This window comes from Phalacrocorax aristotelis, chromosome 3 (genome assembly GCF_949628215.1).
Source record: "Phalacrocorax aristotelis chromosome 3, bGulAri2.1, whole genome shotgun sequence".
Lineage (NCBI taxonomy): Eukaryota > Metazoa > Chordata > Aves > Suliformes > Phalacrocoracidae > Phalacrocorax > Phalacrocorax aristotelis.
The window spans coordinates 73,949,833-73,972,331 of NC_134278.1; the positions used below are offsets into that span (position 1 = coordinate 73,949,833).

At 39.5% G+C, this 22,499-nt stretch overlaps 1 protein-coding gene across 2 annotated transcripts in view; it reads left to right on the forward strand.

The window, feature by feature from the left end:
- Positions 1-22,499, forward strand: part of EPM2A (EPM2A glucan phosphatase, laforin) — a 38,639-nt gene that overhangs the window by 13,152 nt on the left and 2,988 nt on the right. For both annotated transcript variants that reach the window (XM_075088015.1, XM_075088016.1), the window contains exons 2-3: positions 928-1,102; positions 21,932-22,173. In XM_075088015.1, the coding sequence (XP_074944116.1) occupies positions 928-1,102; positions 21,932-22,173 (417 nt within the window). The remainder of the gene's footprint in view (positions 1-927; positions 1,103-21,931; positions 22,174-22,499) is intronic.

A 22,499-nucleotide genomic window follows, 5' to 3' on the forward strand; every position in this document is an offset into this window, starting at 1 on the left:
ATCACTCGGCATCGCAGATGTGACTGTCTCTCTCAGGGTCACTTTGAGCAACTTTTACTGTCTATGGACAGACTCTGCAAGTGGGACATGCATCTGAAGAGTACAAAGCGATTGCTTATTAGTTAGCAAACATAAAAGACAGGTAGGATTTAATGAGCTCCTAGGCTAGGCATCAGTGTGTGTCCTGTCCCAAGGCAGGACACCTGAAGAGTCTTTGCTGGCCAGGCAGCTGTGAATGAGGTGGAGGAGGACCACCCGTCACTTCTCCCTGCAACAGGTCTTCATTGCTGCACTGTCTGCTGCCTGCTTACTTTTCTTCTTTGGGATTTGATGCCTTTCCACATTGGTGTTTTTCCTCTTGAATTCTTAAGCCGGTAACAATTCCAGTGTCACCGGTCCTACCTTTGTTTGCGGTTTTACCTTTCTGATCTTGCACGGCTGTACTCTGTGCTTTCTCCGAGGTCGTTCTCACAGCTTGGCAATTTCCTTAGAAGTAAGCCTGAGGCACGGTAACGCTGCTGTGCCGTGGCAGAGCTAGACCTTAGGCTGCAGCAAGCTGACCCCTCCAGAGGGAGGTCACACAGCAGAAATGTTAAACACTGAGGTCACCTGTTACTAGACATCAGATGAGGAGCTTAAATTAAATTTATTTTTCTTGAAATTGTAAGTGCCACGGTTGATGATTTGGGAGTCTTATATAGCTTTCATGCTTCTTAAATAATTTGCAAAAACTTATTTTAATGCTGAACACTTGCTTTGTGGCAGTGCTTCTGTTACAACTATTTGAGATTTTAATATGGTATGTGAAATGAAGTCTGAACAGGCAGCAACCACCACTCCTTGCCTTAAATACTCAGTTCAGATCTACAAATCTTTCAGAAGGTTTTCTGGATACACAGCCCTCAGTTGTCCTTTCTTCTGTTCTAGGTAATGGGCCCCATCATGATCGAAGTTGTGTTTACAATCAGAGCAACATAGTAGATGGAGTTTACTGCCTCCCGATAGCACACTGGATTGAAGTCTCTGGACATACGGATGAGATGAAGCACACAACTGACTTCTATTTTAATATTGCAGGACATCAAGCTATCCATTACTCCAGGTAAAAGAAAAGTGCAGGGCTTGGCTGGTGTCAAGCATTCAAACAGAAAATCTGTACCAACAGGATGTCAGCAAACTTTGAATTTGAAGTGGTGAATGGCAGTATGTGTGTAACCATAAAGCTTAATAAAGTTTCAACACCTCTTGGCAATTAAATGCCACTTAGTAATAAAAAGGAGAGATTCTGAATTTAAGGATACCTGCAATCTGTACAGGTACGTTAAGCTGCATCACATCTGAAAATGACTATTGGTAACTATGGATAAATTTATGAGGAACTGTCATTTTCAAGTGCTTGTCCACATACATGTGTAAATATGCATGTATGTAATGTGTTTAGTTCAGGATATTTTGCTGCAGAACATCATCTGGGGAAATAAAAAGAATATATTCCATCACCAGAACTCTAGGGGATCACTTTATCACTCGTGTGGCAGCAACTGCAATTTGTGACAACTCTTACAGATGACCTCTGCTTCTGTGGATCGAGCCCTTCAAAAAAAAAAAAAAAGCTAAAACTTAGGGAAGTCCTAAAATGTTTGTACTTCCCTAGAGTTCTCTTGAGTCCAGCCAATTCCCATGGACTATTGAGTCTAGAAGACCCCTGTGATCTTGGGTTCTTGTAACAGTATAGCTCATCTTTGAAGTACCAGGTTCAAGAAGTGCTGCTAGAACTGCTGCTGCTGTTTGAGGGAAAGGAGCCTGAGAAGGTGCAGAGACCTCCAGACCTTGCAGTGAAAGAGAGTCTGAAGTGCCTCTTTGCTGCCTCACCAGTGAAGCATCCTGGCCTGAATTAGGGACCAGTAAGGCTTAAAGAGAAGATGGCACCCACCCTTTAGGGCTGCAGATAAAGCACAGGTTGTATTTAGAGCAGCAGCCTTAGCACTGGTGGTTAACAAAGTGGCAGTGAGGAATTTGGGACCATTTATAACTTTTTCTTCCTCTCCAGTTGTGGATATGACAGCAAGTTTGTTGGTTGATAATGATGGCTTGAATGCTGGCAGCCCTGATATGCCGCATGTAGCTGGTGTTGGTTACAGAATAGGTAATGATCCCAGAGTGAGATGTATTTTTTAAGAAATCAAATTGCCTTGTGCTTTCGTTAGGCCTTAGCATTGTTTTGTGTGAAGTTCTCCGTTTCAGCTACTCCAACCTCCTGGTCTTGTCTCCTCTTTCTAAGTTTTTGCCTCCACCCTCACACAGTGTAGGAAGCAGAATTGTCTTTTTCTCATCAAAGTTGCAGTGTGTGAGGGGAATGATTTCCTTCTTTTGGTATCTTTTGGAATAGTATGGATTCATAAGCAATGTTAGGCATATGTAGGTATTCATGTGGCTTGGTACGTTTTCCCTGAGGCCCCCTCAATCTATATAACACGCCTGACAGACCATGCTGTTATCTGTATCTTAAGCATCTGTTTCCAACACCCTATCAGAGAAAAAAAATCATGTTTATTCCAAAGCACAGACTTGTCAATTCCAAATAATCTTTGCTTCACAGAGGAAATTTGTGAGAAAGAACAGCTATCAAAAAGCAAATATATAAGCACCAAAGGCTAACTTATCTTCCTTTCCAGAGGCAGCAGTTATCCATTCAATACTGCCTTATCTGCATGACTATATGTTTCCAAGATGAGGTAAAGAGCTGCAGATTCCATTAAAGAATATTTGGAGAAAATTTTCTGAGTTGTGTAGTCTTTTCCAGGTGAGGATCTCCTCTCACACACACATGCCTTCATTGCAAGGCAACCTTATATGTACATCTTCAGTAAGTAATTCTTATCTCATTTCTTTAAGCTATATTAAGTGAGCGTACCCCATAACAGTCCTGTTGCATAATTGTTTTGAATACTTTGAAGATATGCAGGCTTAAATGACTTTTTAATTATTAGCAGTTGGGGGCAGATTCACCATTCTGCTGATGATAACAAAGCAGCCCAAAAATACTGGCTAATTAAGATTTTTTTTTTTTTTTGGCAGAGCAGCTGAAGTGAGCTGATGAAAATGCCTTTATTTTTTGTAATGGATTTATTGATTCAGAAGAGTACTATGGAGATTAATATCATCAAAAAGAAAAAAGAACTCACAAAAAAACCCACACCCCAAAACAGAGCAAAGAGTCAATCCCTCTACCTGTACGGTTAAAAGCTCAGTGTATGATTGGATTGTAGTTATCTGGCTAAGTTTACTTTTTCCATGCTGTAATGGGGGCAGCGGTACTGCAGGGAGCTTTATGAGTGCAAATGCTGCACCCTGCCACCAGCTGTAGGATCTTTACAGAACAGTGGCGGCTGGAAAGAAGTGATCTGTTGGTGAAAACTTTTGACGTGAGTCCCTTCTCTATGTTCCTCCACTTAACAGGATTGCCATGTGCAAATTAGCTGGAGAAGAAAGTTTATCTCTGTCAAAATGGCCTCCTACATGAGCCCTCAGACTGATTTTACTTGTTGTCTGTCTAATCACAATTAGACACAGTTGCTCTGAGCTTTGCTACCACCTTCCTTCTTCATAAAACGTGCATAAACTTTAAATAGGCTGCAGCAGGGTGAGGCAGCCTGCTTACTGCTGTTGCCCCAAATCATTCCGAATCATGCTGAGGCTGATGGCAACACTCTGAGGTATCAGATTCTTCTTACTCAGTATAAATGTATTTGCTCATAAATCAGTGAATTTATGTTTAAATTTAGAGAACTCACTTTGTGTTGGTCATTCAAGTTGGTGAGTGTATGATGTGGTTTGAAGCATCACAGGATTTGAATTAATTTTTTTAAAGTGTGATATGGAGTTTGCCCACACCTACAGAGTCATGACTGATACCTCTGTGGTGTTACTGTTCGCTTGTGTTGGTGATAATGACACATATCACCAAAATCTAATTCAGGAAGATGTAACAGTCCCTTATCTTTCATGTTAGATATTACTGCAATAATATGCCTTCAAATTGCAGGAGAGTTCACTTAGGACAAAGTAATTTTCCAAAGCAAATTAGAGATATTGTAATCTTTTCTGGGAGAAGATGACTTCAGAAAATTTGTAGATCTGCAGCATGTTAGCTCTGTTTCAGTTCCATCTGTGAAAGGTGGAACTTCCTAATTCATAGGTGTTATATACCTTATTATTTATATAAAAAGCTCTGCAATTCTCAGAAGAAAGGCGTTGCATAAGAGCAAGAGAGGAAGTGACACCTGAAACTGCAAAATCCTTAAATAATGTGTTGGAGACATTGATGCGTGATGGCAGAATTAGGTGCTGTGGGAATAAATATCACCAAGAGGAAAAACTATCTAGTTAGTTTTCTATTTTCAGACTAATTTTAGGTTCCCAAATCCACCCCTGATAAGCAGTGACTTCCCATAGTTTTTGCCTACTCATTTGAATATGATGTGTGACCACTGCCTCTTCATTTTAGGACATATATTTTGATGCCATCTATGGTGTCTAATTTCTAATAATATATGTTTCAAATTTACTGTCTTCATAACTGTAAATTTAGTCATTGTGTGTGCTTTTTGTGGGTCATATCTCTTAAATCTGATGAAGAAACATTTTTTACATGCTTTGCAAAGAGAATGCAGCTGAACTAGCTTCTGTAACTGAATTTCTCAGACAATGATAGCTAATCTCTTAACTGAAGTATTGTTACAGCTGCTAAACCTTTTAGAGGAAAATAGACAATCAGCTCTAAATATGAAAGAATCTAATGGGGGAGTCACTACACGAGAGTAGCCGTGGGTCTTGACAACAATTCTTTGAGGGTTTTTTTCGCTTAAATATTAAGGCCATTAAATATTACTATTTCATGTTTATGGAGCGAGTGGGATGTTCCTGTAGCTGGATATAATCCAAGAAATTGTAAACATGACTAATGTGTTGCTGTTGTCAGTGTTTAGGCCGCTAAATTTTTCTGTAAGACAAAATAAAGCAAAAGTCAAAATAAACACTTGCGCTTGGCAATAGTATTTTTGTTTGTTTGTTTCTTGATGGTTGTATTTTAAACTTAATTTATGATATAGTGTTTCCAGATGCTTTGTAGCTTATTGGTAAGATGGTTTCATTTGGCACTGCCATAGTAATGTAGGTTGTAAGTGTTAAGTGAGCATCATCAAGAGACTCTCATAAAGTGTGCGCTCCTGATTTGTACTAAAATGTTAAGGTAGATAGGTGAGTGGGTGAGGAATGATCCAGGGAAAAATCCAGATGCTTCTTTCTTAACTTCTTGAGGCACTAAAGCAATATTCTCTGGATGGACATACAGTGTGGGGAATGAGAGGCTGGAGAGCAGCTCTACAAAGAGGGACCTGGGGGTTCTGGCTGATGGCAAGTTGAACATGAGCCAACAGTGTGCCCTGGCAGCCAGGAGGGCCAACCGCGCCCTGGGGTGCATCAGGCACTGAACTGCAGCTGGGCAAGGGAGGTGATTGTCCTGCTCTACTCTGCGCTGGTGTGGCCTCACCTCGAGGGCTGTGTGCAGTTTGGGGCGCTGCAGTACACTAGGAATATAAAGCTACTAGAGAGTGTCCAGATGAGGGCCATGAAGTTGGTGACGGGTTTAGAGGAGAAACCATATGAGGAGCATCTGTCACTTGGTTTGTTCAGCCTGGAGAAGAGGAAACTGAGGGGAAGACCTCATCATGGTCTGCAGCTTCCTCACAAGGGGAGGAGGAGGGGCAGGTGCTGATCTCTTCTCCCTGGTGACCAATGACAGGACCCGAGGGAATGGCAGGAAGATGTGCCAGGGGAGGTTTAGGTTGGGTATTAGGAAAAGGTTCTTCACCCAGAGGGTGGTGGAGCACTGGAACAGGCTCCCCAGGGAGGCAGTCACGGCACCAAGCCTGATGCTATTCAAGAAGCACTTGGCCAACGCCCTCAGAGACATGGTGTGAATTTTGGGGTTGTCCTGTGCAGGGACAGGAGTTGGACTTGATTATCCTTGCAGGGCCCTTCCAGCTCAGGACATTCTATGATTCTATGATTCTGCCAATGAGCACTGAGTTTCCTTTTGTCTGTAGTAATTCTCATGTGAAGAAAATTTGCATTTGCTTGATTGACATGCATCTTTAATTGGGGTGGAAGACAAGAACTTGGTTGGGTATATTTTTGCCTGAGAATCACTGGAGAAGGGAAATAATGTAGGTTCTGTTAACTTATTTTGGTCATACAAGGTGCAGTTATTGCTATTTGAATGTTGGAACACTGCTGGGATTGATGAACTTAAAAGATACACTTAAAGGCATCTGTGGTAGGACTCAGCTTGAGCTTAAGACCACTAAATTCGTATATCTCTATACAGCAATTTAACTCACTGGTGACTAGATGTCTACTTTAGAGTGAAAGGAAGAATTGAATCAGTCTCCAAACTCCATTGATGATGCTGATGAAATCTCTACTGATTTATAATGAGGCTTTAAACACCCTTTCTGGTTATTCGAATGTTGATGTCTAGTGTCATTTGAGATGCTCTGAAGTTTACTGTCTGGCCTCCAGCTGCTGCACTACAGGAGCATGGTTTCCTGTAGCTCTTTGGCCGTACCAGATGTTCCAGATGCTATAGGACGTCTCAGATGTCAGTGGGAAGCTGTCCTTAGGCAGTGCATTGAGCATTGCTGTGCCTGAAGACACCCGTTTGTAGATAACCAGGGCCATTCATCTTAATCTTGTATCCCGTCCCTAGCCTATATTAGTGAATAATGTCCATCTCTATTCCATATGAAGTCAGAATTACCATTGAATTATGCAACTGGAAAAAATACAAGAGGGTGCACTTTTATTTTTACTCTTCAACTTCTCTTCTGAATTACTAGTTTTAATTCATTTACAAAATAAAATATCCTTCTGTTTTAAGTGCAATTAAGTGAATTATTAAAAAAACTTTAGAGGGAGCTGGCACAAACCCCCACCCCCCGCCGAGTGCAGTGAACTATACTACTGTAGTAGAAAGCTGAACTGATACTTTATGATTACATTATGAATTAAGAGCAGAGGTGATGATGTCTGTGGAGATTACCGTAATTAACATTAAAAGCTGAGAGCTAGCTGTCCCCTGTGCCTAAAGCCTATTTGTGGTAACAATATTAGAGAAAAGAATAAGAAATAATGAGCTCTGGAACAAAAGTCTTCAATTGTATTCTAGTAAAATAATCCTGATTGAAAATCGTTAACATGAATAGGAATTTGGCCTTTGATTTCAGCATTTGGGGCTCTAACTGTAAAGTTATCTGGCTCTTTTGTACATTAAATAATGAGAATATTCTAAGGCACGTTTTGTGATATGTTTATCCCATAAACTAGGACATTTGACCACTCATTTGAATTTTGTTTTATTATACTGGGCTATAGTCTTAAATTACTTTAAATTAGAGCTATTGTTGACTTACCAATGGGAATCATATTTTACAGAATGTTTTAAATACGACTTCTATTTTTGTGTCCCTTGGATATCTTCATTTTTTTCTATATTGCCCTCAACTGGAGCTGTGAAATACTTTTGCTAGTCTCTGCTGTGAAGAAAATGGGTTTCAAACCAGTGTAAGAAGTGACTTTTATGCATTTTTTTTATTTAAGTTCTTGAAAATTAAGAGTGTGAGGGAACAGGAGCATGAGTGGGAAGACAAACACATTACAAGGCCAGATTTTAATCCATTTTTAAAGTCCTTATTTGTTTACATTTATTAATTCGGATGTATCCCTGTATTGGGTAACAAATACATTTTTCTTCCACATTTGTTGCCCCTCCAAACAAAAAGTTTCTCCTTCCAGGGACTCCCCGCGCTGCACCTTCCCTAACAATGGCTAAAAACTTGAAAACTGATTCTGCTTTTCCAAGTTTTATGTTTTTGCATGGGCAGGATGGCACGTGGCTGGGACAACCCAAGTCATGCTGTCGGAGAGTTAGCTGCAAATCTCAGTCCCGTGAATTGTGCGCAGGAATGCAGTTAGGATGTGGCAGCGGTGCAGTCGCAAACTGGTACCGTTGTAATACTGTGGATGAACCGGATCGATGGAAGTCACTTTTCTGTCAGTTTGTTTTTCTATTAGCAAACAGCTGTTGTCAGCACAGCTCTGGTTCCCTCGCTGTGACCTGCCACCTGACCACTAGAAAGAAGCTTGAAATGGGCACTCCTGCATCTCAGCTACTCATTTCTAATCATGTATCTTCTATGTGCCGTAGTAACAAGTGAAATCTGGCACTGGAATGGGTGATGTAAATCTTGCCAGAAGAAAAACATCACAGAGCTTTTAGATTAAGATTTTTGCATGGCTGTCATCAGTGTTTGAATTCTCAGTATTACTTCTGTTACGGTGTCTGGTCTGTTAAATCTGATGAATGGTGACTAGCCAGCATGCTGCCAGGTTTGTTGTGTACTGCAGTGGCTGAGGGACGCAAAACATTGTCTAGGCATTGGGATGACACTGTCATGGCTGATGAATGGTAAATTATCTCTGTAAATATGATAGAGTCATGTAAATATAAAAAATTATTTTGTCAGCAAATGGGACTGAAAACCAGCAAACTTGTGAACTATTAATATTTTTGTCAGCAATTTTTCAAATGGTAGGCATCATTAATATTCACCAGCTTTTCTGAGTGTTTTCTCCTCTTTCTATAAAGCCACAATGTATGCTGTCAGCATTATTGATAAATGAATAATTTTGAACAGTTCATATATGCAGTCTAAACAGTATAACATTTTATAAGTGATTTAATGGGGAATTTTATATTGCCTTAGGTTATAGAGCAATTAGAATAATTCTTGAAAGCAAATAAGGGCAAATCACACTGATACATGGATTTCACTTTTGCTGAAACCCAATGTATTCCTAATGGGTAGATAAAGGAAATCTTTTGGATGTTACACACCTGAAAAAAAGTGTTCTTTTTCCCCTAACCACAGTCTGAATCACACTCAGAAGTAATGTCAGAGCCCTTCAAACTGCCATGTGGCTTAGCCCAGGAAGAACCAGTTGGCTTCCCTAAACTTTGATGGCTAGGGAAGTGGTATGGATCTGCATTAACTTCCTATGGTAGTATTGCTGAAAACCCGAAAGAGTAATGCTCCCTAGGCAAAAGAGAGCTTTTGCAGCAACAAAGCTCTTAGTGTACTTTCATCTCAGAAGTTAATATCATTTCATCTGTCGCTGGGCTGGGCTTTATGAGCTCCATGCAGTGCCACTGCTGGACTGTCAGCATGTGTGTGCCAGCAGGAGGAGGAATGGGACCACAGCAAGAGCCCTGGTGCCTGTAACGCCGCATCGGCACAAAGCTCTGCAGGGCAGCAATTATTAGATATGTCGTTCCTCTGGAAACCAAATAATTTATGTATGTATAAATTTGAGCATGGCTCAATGTGCTTCTAGTCAGCTAGATGAATTTAGCAAATCTTAAATTTTTTAAAAAAAAATTTAAAAAACCTGGTAGGAAGTCCATAGCTGAGTTAGACCGAGTGTTGTGAGATGGCAGAGGGAGAGAAAGCTGCAAAGACCGGCTGCTGCTTTGTGGAAGCAACTGGCTTTTATTCACATACGGGAAACTTGTGGCTTGCAAGGTGCTTTAGAAGAAAAACTGAAATAAGGGTTCAATTCAAAAGAGCTAGTAATTTAGCCAAGTAATTTGTAAACAGGGAGTAGGCAACAGGACACAACAAGCTAAAGGGGAGCTCAACATGCTGTCTGGATATTCTTGTGAGTTTTATCTGGACTTTTTTCTGAACTTTTCTTTAGCATTCTGCTGTTCATATCTGGTATTTGGAATGAGCATTTGACTGAGAATTACTTATTTAGCGGGTTGACTGTTCAGGAATGAGCATTTCATTGATAAAATGGCAGCAAGCACAGACTGGCTGTTGATGGCAAGATGAATGCTTTTCATCAGCTGGCTGGTAATGGGTAATATTTGCTTATAACCACTGTTGCTCTTTACAATGGATCTTTTCACAGGTGTGTTGCTGCACAAAAAGATTTCCTTCTTAAGAAATACTTCCAGTTCTGTGTCATTCTGGGAGTAAAAACAGAGGAAGACTAGGAACCCTCCATGAAAAAACCTTGAGGAATAAACATACTTATTTCTTCTGTCTTTCTCTGTGGGATATAACAGACAAATATGTCTGTTCATAGTAAATATGAACTTTATGTGGGGTATCACTGTTAGAGGGCAAAAACTGCTGTTGCTTCTAATTTCTGTTTTACTGTGCCTCCCTGTCCCTGGTCTATATTTCTTCTGGAGGTCTTAGCCCTTTTTCCGGAATCTCTACTCTTTAACATTCAGGCTGTCAGTGAGAGAGTAAAGTTCTGTCTCCATTGGAAAGCAATTTGCTGGCATTGCCGACTGTGAACGAAATTGACTGAGGTTGTGAAATCCTGGGCAATTTAGCTCACAGCTAGGATGACGGGGAAGGGGCAGCATCGCTCTTTCACCGAAGATGATGTTCCAGTTGTCTTGCAGATATTTATTTCCTGTTAGATTTTACATGCATTTATTAGGTGCCCTGTAATCACTGGCATTTCTTAATATAGTTTATCTAAAGATAGCAGAAGCTCCTTTTTCAAAAGCAGAGATTGTGTACTCAACCTTATTGCTATTTAATGTAGCAGGAGGGAGTGAATTCAGATATTTGGTTGTTACCGGAAGAACTTTGCGAAGAAAACTCCAAAATTTACAACTGGTGAAACTGTTGGACCAGGGACTTGTGTTTGTAGCATAGGCCCACTCTGCCTACTCTTCTCGTGGCACAACTCCTAGGGCACGTTAGCCCAGCCATCCTGCGGCTGACTTACAAAAAGAAAAAAAAAAAAAAGCCTCAAAATGAAAAAGTTTTCAGTCCCCAAATGTGAAAGGTGACACCGTCCGACAGTTTATTACCACAGTCTGGTTTGGTGTTTGCTTGCTTAGTGTATACTGTATTTCTGAAATGTAACCTGTAAGTCAGAAAGTCTGACATAAACACTGCATAGTTGTTTCAGCTGAAATGACATGGGGAAAGTGTAAAAGATACTTCATTTAAAACTGTAGTAAGCTGAAGCTGTTACAAGTTCTACCTCTGTCTTCACTAATTTTTGTAAATGGTGAGGGATATAAATGCAAGTTTACATGCTTAAGTACTCCAGATATTTACAAGATAATTTTGAAAAAGTTCCTGCATATATAAATATGGATAATCCTATTTAAAGGATAAAAAATTATTTATTAGGAAGGAAACGTCAATGTAGTTCTAGTTTCTTTGAAGTCTGTCTCAGAAACATCAGTATTTTATTTCCCAAGAGGAAACAGAGATTATCGAATTGCTGCTATATTTTCCCATATACAATTTTCTCTCTGCAAGAAAAAACTAAAAACAAAGAAATGAACTGTGTTTGTCTTCCCACGGAACATATTAAGAGGCTGAACTGAAAATTTCTTATTCCCTCCTTTAATGCTTGTGCTTTGGGAAATTTAATTTCAGGGAGTCAGATACATAATCTCTCCTATTGTTCAGAGGTTTAATGTATGACCTCTTGTGAACTATGATAAAAATTGAGCCAAATGTCATAGACATTCCCAAGTTATAAGAAATATGGATTTCCTCTTTATTGGCTCAGTAGACACCAGGGTTTGTAAGTTTAAATGAAATGTCTTTTTTCTTTGATGTGAAAAACCTAATAATAGAAAATATGATTTCAAGCATGCAAGAAGAGGAAAAGGGGGAAATATAAATTTAAGTTTTAATACAGACACAAGAAAATGTAGAATATAAAGAAGATCAATAATGAAGTAGAATCTTTATCTTCCTCCCTTCCTCCCTCCCACCCTGCCTTTCTATAATTTCAAGTACTTGAGTGAAGAGCAGCAGGAATAGGATGGTAACGTTCATGCAGAAAGTCCATTCATCAGCTGTGGGCCAGCAGCAAGGCTCTCCGTGGCTTTGTCTTTCAGTTCAGGGGCTGGATGCTCGGTGCTAGTATATATGTGTGGATGTTGGTGGGCTTCTAGAGCCCTTTTATTTTTTAATTTTTTTTTTTCTTTTAGTTTCTCTAGCTTCTCCAGACTGCCTTTTCAAAACTCTTCAGAACAGTTATATCCAGTGCTTTCACTCTCCCAAGGTGAAGGTCTGACGAGGAGGATATACAACTTCCCTAATAAAATAATTTCTTTAGTGTTCCTTCTTTCTGCAGTCAGGCTGCCCGCTTGAAGGGTTGGCCGTGTGCAGACCATTCCTAAACACAGCATTAACTACTGCTTTCACTGCAGAAGACTGAATTTCTCAGCTTCCTGTAATACTGAGTTGCTTCAATCTGGTGAGATGAAAGGGGGAAAAGCTTCTCAAATATATTTGCGGTCTAGGTAATAAGGCTATCCAGTACAAGTAAAGTTTTACAAATTTACAAAGTTAAATTCAGCTGAGAATGTAAACACGTTTATATAAACTTTAGTAGCAGCAGATCACTTTAATGCTGTCATTCAAATACCTGCAATTTCAATTTCCAAGCAGGTGAAATGATACTGCTAGGAAAAGAAAGAAATCTCAGAAAAAAAAGTGGCAGTTTAAAAAATAGGCAGTTCTTGGTAATTCTTGTCAATCTTTGGGCTCCAGTAAAACCTGCAGCATTGCTCATCCGTAAAATTTGCGTCAAATGATTTTTTTTTCCTTTTGACATCCAAGGCTTCTTCAAGAGATCCCACTATACTTTGTAGTTTTGTGTTAAGAAGACTTACACAGTCATTCTGGGGCCTCTCAGTAGCTCCATTACAGTCTCAGCCTCAACCTTTGAGGCTGGCAACTCGTCCACCAGGGTTATTAATTTTATGTTTATAATCTAGTAACCAGGTATGTTAGCTAAAACAAAGTTTTCTGACAATTTTATTGTGGCAGCACCATGCAGCTGTTGTCCCTTTCATCTGACTTTGTTGTGGGAACACGTTCTTTTAGATATTTATGTAGCTGACTGTGGTGATGCATTGATTCAGTTTTTCCCAATATTTCTAGGATGTCGTCCCCCAGCCTGTGCTACTGTAAAATGTGTCTGTCCCTCTTTAAAGTTAATAGAAATGAACTGATGCAGGTTTAGAAATTCTGGATAAATATCTTAACTGGAATGAACACGGATACGTAGCCCGTCAAGACTGTTGTATTTGGATGGTACCACATGGGATGGATGTGATTCTTCCTCTGACTGTTGCAGTTCTGAGGGGATTCCAGTATTCCGTACATGTGCGTATCACACAATCACAGAATCACAGAATGGTAGGGGTGGGAGGGGATCTTTGGAGATAATCTCGTCCAACCCGCCTGCTTGAGTACGTACACCGAGAGCCGGGTGCACAGGACCGCACCCATGTGGATCAGAAAGCCACCCTTCAATAAACAGTGCTTTGCAATTATGTAATTTTCATGAATATGTGCTTGTTTCTGAAGACTGGAAAGCATTTCCATGGGATCTGAAGTGCTGCATTTTGAAAAGTGGGTTCATCTTTTATTATTTTCACGGTCTAGATTTCTAAGCAACTGCTAATATGTAAACTGTGAGAGACGACAAAAGATATTTTTACCAACGATTCCTGGAACTTCTCAGGCACTAACTTAAAGTTCATCTGTAGTGGTTTAAGTCAATTTTGTTAAGATGCTTTAACTTAAAGGCACCAGCAGTGGCATCATTCCCATTGCTAAGCATTCATGCTAGAAATTCTCATTCCTAATGCCAAGAGATTCATGGCTCATTACGATCTGGCTTAGTTTAGCAGCCTGTTGTTCATGTGTTTCCGAGTATTCGTTCTAATTCAAAACAAATGGGAATGTTGGCAACCTAACAGAGGCATATGTAGGAAGTAACCATTGGCAACCATGGTTGCGTGAGACAAGAATCTGTAATTGGAGCATTTAAGTATTAATCCTCACAAGCCAATGGAGGAGTCTTTTCCAGGTTGTTTGGTATAAGCCTTGGAACCTAATTCTCTTCTCAGGCTGTATTTTTGTCATTGGCATATCGTTTACTTCAGATAACGATTATACAAATAAAAGTATGAGAAAAGTCATTCCCTACAAAGGCAAATCCTGCCTTCTGCTGCATGCAGTGTGCTCCTTAGGCATCAGTAGAAACATTACGTGTATATTTGAAAGTAAAGTCTGACTGAGTCCTGTAAGGCTAGATCTGGACACCCTGTCCAACAAGGCATTGGTGTGCTTATGACTGACTACTTTATCTTCACAGTAGAAATACATAGTGAAATATGGCATAAGATTTTTCCCTTTCAATACAAGGAGGATAAAATTTTATCTTCCACAATTTAGTTTGGACCTTGTACATAAAGTCTTGTGTGACCAAGTTATTTTAGATCTTATCTAGAGTAGAGATAAAATAGATTATAAAAAAGGTATAAGGTATAAATTCATTGGCTTTAAGCTTTTTAATGGAGTGAGGTGAATGAGAGGGGAGAAGGGTTTATAGTGTGGTTTTTCCCCTGTATAGATTCAAATGTACTGCAAGCTTAATGAGAGCCATTCCATTGAATTTACTGGAGCATGCGCACTTCTCCGAGAGACAAAATCAGATAAATTTCATCTGTTATTGGCCAGAAGAACAAAGATGGTTTACAGTCCCTTTTGCACTTCCATTTCCCAGGGAGCAGACAAGTCTGGAACATGTTCTAGTCCTGGCATGGAGGAGGTTGGCTTTATCAGTCTGGTCTATTTGATCTGTCAGTAATTGGCCTTTGAGGTAATGGCACGATCCCTGTTAATGAGGTTACACTGCCTCTTCTGTGTTGCCCTCTTCACAGCAACTTTGTGGAATCCCCAAGGTTTCTTGTCAGGTGAACTTTACATCGTCTTTGCATCACAGGTGGAATAGGAATAGCAAATTTGGTTTTGCAAACCCACTTAAAATTCAAAATAATGTAACATTCTTTTTTGTTTCTGTGTCAGGGGTTCCCTGACATAACATATGCCTTAATCACAAACTACAGTGAAAACCAGGGATACCTGAGCTACCTTGGAGGGAATGAGGGCATTTTCTACAGGCTGTGTAGCTTCTATGGCATAGGGTTGGAGCAAAATAAATTGGCTTGCAAGGAACTCTGTGCTACCATAGCTTGGCTACTTCTGGTGTCTGAGATAGACAGCAGAGTTAAATGAAGACTGAGAAAGAGGATATATTACTATTTGTAAAAGACATTCAGGAATTAGTACAAGAGAGGAAGAAGAATTATTGAAATTGAACCTGCTTTAAGATCAAATGGAAATTAATTGCTTCTGAATGAATTTAGGGTGGAAATTAGAACAAGGTTTCTGACATCAAAGGAATGATGTCTGAATTCTGACATGACCTTTCAAACAGGGCAGGGAGGACAAGGAACCTAAATTATTTCAAGATGGAGCTTGATAAATTAATATAGGTAGTGATCCCAGAGATGGTAATTAAAGTTTATGATTATAATGTCATAGATCATAGGCTCAAAGGGGCATCAAAAAGCATCCAGTCCATTTCCTTGCTCTTAGTCTCAATTACATTTAAATTATTCCAGGTTTATCTAGCCTGATCTTAGATATGATCTCATCTCAGTGATGAGATTCTACAGCCCTGTGATGCTTCCATTCAATTACCTCACCGTTCCTACCATTAAAAAGCTTTTCTAATCTCAGTTTAATTCTTCCTACCACAATTTAAGTTCATTTCTTCTTGTTGCCTCTACAGCAGACTTGGAGAACAAATTAGTATCCTGCCTCTTTATAGCCATCTCTCATATGCTTGGAAACTCCTACCCTTTTTCCCAGAATCACAAAGTGGTTAAGGTTGGAACATCCCAGTATTTTCATTTTGATATTCACCATCAGTTCTTTCAGTCTTTTCTCCAACAGCTTGTCTTCCAGACCTCTGATTGTTCTGGTACTTTCTGCTGCGCTCTCCAGGTGTTCCTCCTTCCCATTCCTCCTGATGATGGTATACTAGTACTAAATACAATGGAAGGATTATTTTGTGACTCTCAAGCATAGTTCTACTTCCTATTTTTCCAAGTATTGCTGCAATCTTTGTAGTGTGGGATGTGGTTTACTTCCCAGGTCTAGGTGTTTTTGTCAAACATGTTCCCTGCTCTGGTAGTGTATAGGATGCTAGAGATGCCCTTGATCTCTGCAGCTGTCCTTATGAGATGTTTTTCTGAGTTTCATTTAATAAATCTCTTATGCTCATTGTAAGGGAATGTTTGGGATTGCTATGGAAGGGGAAAATGGGCCATAAACAGAAAGCTTTGTGAGTCCACGTAGACTAAACTTCTCTTATGTAATTGACTTTAATTTTACTCACATTGAACCTTCTTATCTTGTATCCCTGGTGCATTCAAAACCAGGACAATCCATAAAGTACACATAGCCTACAGGCCCCCCAGAGTCAGAATCCACCAGGAGGTTATGAACGAGGAGGAGAGCTCTGCTGTGCTTAGGCATTAGCACGGTTGCTCCTTGTCTCACAACCTGAAGAGTGCACCGTACCACCTGCTGTAAATGCAGATTGGTGGGTGACGAGGGGACAACCAAGCCCTTTTGTGCCATCAAGCTGAAGCTACAGAAATCTCCTCCTAAGACAGCAGAACCTGAGGGCACTGTACTACTGGAACTGCTTTGTAGCTGAATGTCTGGGTAACCTTATGTTTCAGTTATTGGTTTGATATTATTATTACCTGTTTTTATTTCAGCACATTGTCAGCTTAAGGTCAAATCTTAATGGCTTATTTGCTCTGCATATCAGCAAATGAGGTCGTTTGATACCACATTCATGCATAAATTTGCGACCATGGAATAAAAAAGATACTATTAAGCATAACACTCAGAATTCAAGGGCCTGAGAAACTTTGCATATTGCTAAGCTGACAAAGTGTTGTTCTAAAGTGATAAAAGCAGGTATTTCTTTTTAGCTGCCAAGTCTGCTCCCATGTGAGAGGCTAGATAAGTAGTCCAAATTACATCTAAGAAGAAAATTTGCCAGAGCTTAATTACTTTTCATCACAGTGCCAAATAAGAAGGAGGAAAAAAACCCACCTTGGAACTACATTGTAGGCTATTTAATTCTCCTCATTTAAAGCCCTGAGGTGGAATCTTCACAATAAAGTGCACTTTTTCAGTGGTAAAGCAGAACAAATTTGTAAACAACAACTTGTGCTCCTTCTACATTTGGCATTTAGGTAAAAGCATGTTTTTGTTCAAAAATATAAGTAGTTTTCACAAGGTCTACAGCTGTGTTGTTTCAGTAGGATATAGTTTTATCATTAGTCAATGCTTTTCTCTGATGACTTCTGCTAAGGTTATGTCCATTTAATCCATCTTTATTGATAAGAGTGAGCTTATTAAGCCTGGCTATTAGATCTTGGTGTTCTGTGAGTTAGACTATTGTATCCTCAAACCTTGCTCTCCTGCTCTGGCCTGTAGTGCCTGTCTGCGTGCTGAGCAATTGAGTGCATCAGACTGTGTTCAGTCAATCCTGCTTAAGTCAACCTCTCATCACAAAGCCTCTGTCAGCTTGTCTTCTGCAAGGAGAATTTATCAGGAAGTCAGCGGGAGAAGGGATTAAGACCACAGTCATTTACCCACATGCTCTGTGCAATGAAATGTCGGTGTCATAACCCCTCAGTTCTACATTATTATTTCATTGGTAAGGAGGCATTTTGCTGAGAAATCTCTCTGTCCTTTATTTAAAGAGAATGTAATGAAACCAGAATTCTTGTACAAGACCAAACCAGGGAGTCCTCTGTTTTGATATCTGCTTATGTTGTCGTATTTTGGAGGAAGATGCAAGAATAATTAAAAAAAATTATTAAAAAAGATCTGCCATTTTTCTCATCTTTTAGTGGTTGCTTTACGGGTGAAACTATACAGAAGTTGAGATTCTTTACCTCTTTTATATAGATAGGGCCAGTTAATTTGCCCCCCCCGCCCCTTTTTATCTTTAAACAGTCATCCAATTACCTCTCAAATATGCTACATTCGTAGTCTGCCCTCATATGAAAGGATTTTCACAAGAAAGAGCTGGCATCTCCTGTATTTTGAATGCTTTCATTTTTCTGTATCTTTTTTGATACTACAAAATAGTTAATAGAAAGTTCAAAGCTGGAGTGCATAGAATGGGATCATTGATTTTTAGAAGGTTACTATAAATTTTCTGTCATTTTTAGTTCACTTCTGTGTACAGGCTAATACTGCCACTTTGACCCCTCTATAAAGCAACACTTTCACCAAGCATCACTGCAAGCATGTACTGTTTCCCTTTCTAATTGATTATAGTTAACTTAAAACCCCGTGATGTGTGTGAGTGGCTGAGATTATTTATTCCAAGACACATTCCTGAGATGCATTCAACTGTGAATTTCATCTGCTCCTTTGCTGCATATTTGTTTAGTTTTATTTGATACCACTGGCAGTTGTAACTATAATAAAAACTTAAATAGTTCTGTTTTGGCCAGATTTTACTCTCTTTGAGTAGGCTTACCTCTTGTGAGAGATCTTAACTTGCAAACAGAATTCCATGTTGAATATAGGTCAACAGTGTCATGCTGTAAAAGGACAATCAGGGAACTATAAATAGGGATATTGCCTTTCAGGCACAAGAGGTAACTAAACAGTTCTGCTCAGAAATGGTGAGACCTATTTCCAGTACTGGGCATAATATCTTAAGAAAGATGTTGACCAGCTGGAGAGTCCAAAGGCAAGCAAGAATTGTCAAATGCTTTGCATATGACAAGCATGTGTGTGTGTGTTAGTAATTTTCAGATAGGTGAATGGATTTTGCAGAGTGGCAAGGAATAATCTGTTCTTTGTGTCCATTGTGGAGACAAGTCACTGTGTCCTGTGACTGCGCTATTCATGTTGGACATTAGGAAAATATTTCTGAAGGTGAGAGTTGTCATCAATGTGCTTTCTACATATCACACAATATTTGAATGTGTTCAGATCTTTCACTGGAGAGCAGAATTTAGTCACTTGAAAATCTTTGTATATGCATTTCAGGACATCAGATAGCAATCTAAGTAATGTTCCTGATTTTCTAGACAAAGGTGCAGGAACCTCGTCTGATTTCTGTTGAGTGCTATTAGTATTTTCACTGTCACAGGTTCAGGCAAAAAGAACAAGGAAGGCCCAGAAGAGACACGTATTTACCTAAGAATATGCTGCTATATGTTGTTTAAAGGCTGCCAATGGCAAAAGAAGGAGCACATGCAGGATGATAGTTCTGGGTCATCATAATCTGATGGTATCACCATTTAAAGTTATGTGCCTCGTCACAAGGCAGAGGGTAGAGAAAAGATGAAGACCAAGGTCAAGGCTGCATCTTGGTCCTCTCAAAGGCTAAACTCTAGGACCTGATCAGAAAAATAATTCACAAGAATTGGCTCTCCTAAATATGTTGTTTTGGTCATCCTCTGAATGCCACCACTAATTTGGTTAATTATAGGGAAAGACAGTGATAAAAACTTGGTAAACCCATCAGCTTCTTTGGTAAATGCAATTGTTACTGTGAAATACAGGAGGTCTCATCATGGACAACACCCTTTAGGCTACAAAAACAGAATAAACAAATGGTGTATATCGCAGTGGTCTTGCAGATAGCACAGCTGTGACATTCACCCACTAAATAATCGTTGGGGGAAAAAATCATAAAGCATTGATTTTTCTGTAAGCAAGAGTACTACCCAGATTTTCATTTATCTCAGGAATGCTTTAGTCACTCCTGATTCAATCAAATGCTAGAAAACACACTTTTGCTCTCCCGTCAAGGTAACTTATTGTATTAGATGTTTCTGAAAATACCAAGAGAATTACATATGTATGAGCCTCCAGGAAAGCCTTTGGAGGAAGGATACTAATATTCTTGTTCTTGAAAGAATATCCTTTTATTGTCACAAGGTATCAGTGATATTGCCGTTTCTCTTTCCCCGCTACAGATTTTTGTGAGCATTGCTCATCTCCAGCCACTAATCAGTGTCTGGTAGGGCACTTTAGCTTATATTCACCACTGAAATGCTCTAATCAGTGTGGCAGATCCCTGTGGCCTGACAGCAGTCACTCTTTCAGGTTAGGATGGGGTTTCCTGTGGGGCTAGCATGTGGGAAGTGGGGCAGTGAAACAGTTGTTGCAGTGGGACTTTGCTAATCCCTCTGGTCAGTGGGAATGCTCTAGCTGGTTATGCTGGATTTTGGGCAATTTTGTGAAGCTCCCTTCCTGCACCAACATGTGGGATTGTGCCTTGAACATAATGGTAGTACACAGTTGTTGTTCTTTATTGGATTTCCTTCAGGTTGCTGTGGAGTCCACTGGGTATTGATATTTCTTAATAAATGAACTGAATTTAATTTGTAGCTTAAGAAATCCAAAGCCTGCGTATTAGAACTTCTTTCTTTCCGTGTCTTCTCTCCCTTAGAAAGTTAGTGTTCAGGAGTGTGAGAAAAGTGACAAAGGAAACAACTTCAAGGTGTAAATCTGAATTTCTGAAATTTTGGGTTAAAGCTTGCTTGCTGCATAGAACAAATGCATTTTCTATTGATAAGGGGAAATGGTCTCACTGCATTCTAGACCCGAACATGGATGTGAAACAACTACTAAGTCAAATCTCTTCAAACAATCTCACTGTTGAAACACAGTTGAAGTGGTTATTTGCTATGTAATATATGGACTCAGCTGCCATATACTGAGATCAAGCGTGTTGTCTCACTGAAACAGGGGCTGTTAAGGCTAAAGACTGTGTTTGTTTAGCGGGTATGTAACTCACTGTGGGCAGCTGAAACACAGGGAACAACAATAATAAGTGCTTCCTGGACTTTTCTTATTTATCTCTGAGATTTAGATTGGAAAGAGCCATAAGAAATGCATGGCAGACATTTTATTTTTGAGGATCTTGCTTTTGTAGTAGATGGGCTTCACTTTCTGTAGTTAATAATATTTGCTAAGTTGTATGTTCAACTGCAGGGATATTTTGTATAGTTTGTGGATTGCATGTTCAAAACAGAAGTTTATGCAAACAAGAAAAAATAAAGTAGATCGCTAATAATCTGTGCATGTAAATACCATCAGTTTGAAATCTTGAAAACAAGCATCTTAATATTCAGTTTATGTCAAAATCTGTTGAGATATAAAATAGTTTTATGATAATTAACAGTTGGAAAACCATGGTAGTCTTGAGTATGATTTAGATAAGTACCAGAAATATGGACGCTTATCCATCCTACACGTCTCTCAAGTTTGCTTGCAAAATTTCTGGTTCTTCAGGCCTCGAGGGACACTAGACATGTATTGTAATTCTGCTTTTTGTTCCCACTAGACTCCACAAGAGCAGAGAAAAATGAGAAGAAAATTACCCATTCATTTTTGAGTTTCCTCACAGAAGGGTAGTGTTGGGGTTTTTCTCTGTCTACTTTCCTCATTATAGTAGTAGCTACAAAGCTGGAAGAGTTCTATGTGTTTGGCTTATTATTAAAGTAATTCAGATGTGGATCATGTGAATCTTTTAGGTGTCTCTTTTTTTGGTGCAAATTGCATGAATCTTCAGAGCTTTCTTATTCTAATCTGTGATGTTAGTAAGTTTCCACTGAAAGCTTAATGATGGATGCCTTGTAGACCTGTGCTACTAATTATGCCCTGAATTTTTTCTCTGACTGTTGGGGTCTTTGTGATAGGTTGGGTACTTGATCCCCAGGATCAAACATTACCAACGCAAATGTAATGAAATAAGAAGCTGTTTACTGCATGACATGAAAAGGCTGTGCTTAGCAGTGTTTGTGTGATGGTGCTAAGCAGGTTTGGAGCTGGAACGCCGCTGAACTTGGCAGTTTCTTTGTTAAGATATTTTAATCGATCCCACCGCAATGTTTTCTTAATGCTAGAATTCTGCCAAACATCTGGCTGGGAAGTTGCCCTCGGCAGCTGGAGCATGTGACCGTCAAGCTGAAGCATGAGCTGGGTGTTACAGCTGTGATGAACTTCCAGACCGAATGGGACATTGTTCAGAATTCCTGGGGATGCAACCGCTACCCGGAACCCATGAGCCCTGAAATCCTCATTAAACTGTATAAAGAGGAAGGTATTGCCTATGTCTGGATGCCAACCCCGGACATGAGCACTGAAGGTAATGCTCATACCACTCTTGCAGTTAAATTTATAGTAACAAACCCTTTGAGTTACTAATCTGTCACTTTCACGACTGTGGTTTTTTTCCATGTAAATTTTGCATAAAAATATAATGCACAGAGTGTGATTTCTCTGTATGTTATCTTTAACAAATTACTAATATTTTCTCATAGACAGAGAGGCCATCTAAAGTACTTCATGTCTGGCAGTATATATGTATTTGAGTGTAAAGCCATATGACATTGATAACTGCTTGGCTGGTTTTGCTTTCAGCTTGAATTCAGCCCTTATAATGAAAATACACTGTGTAGGTGGAAGACTGCA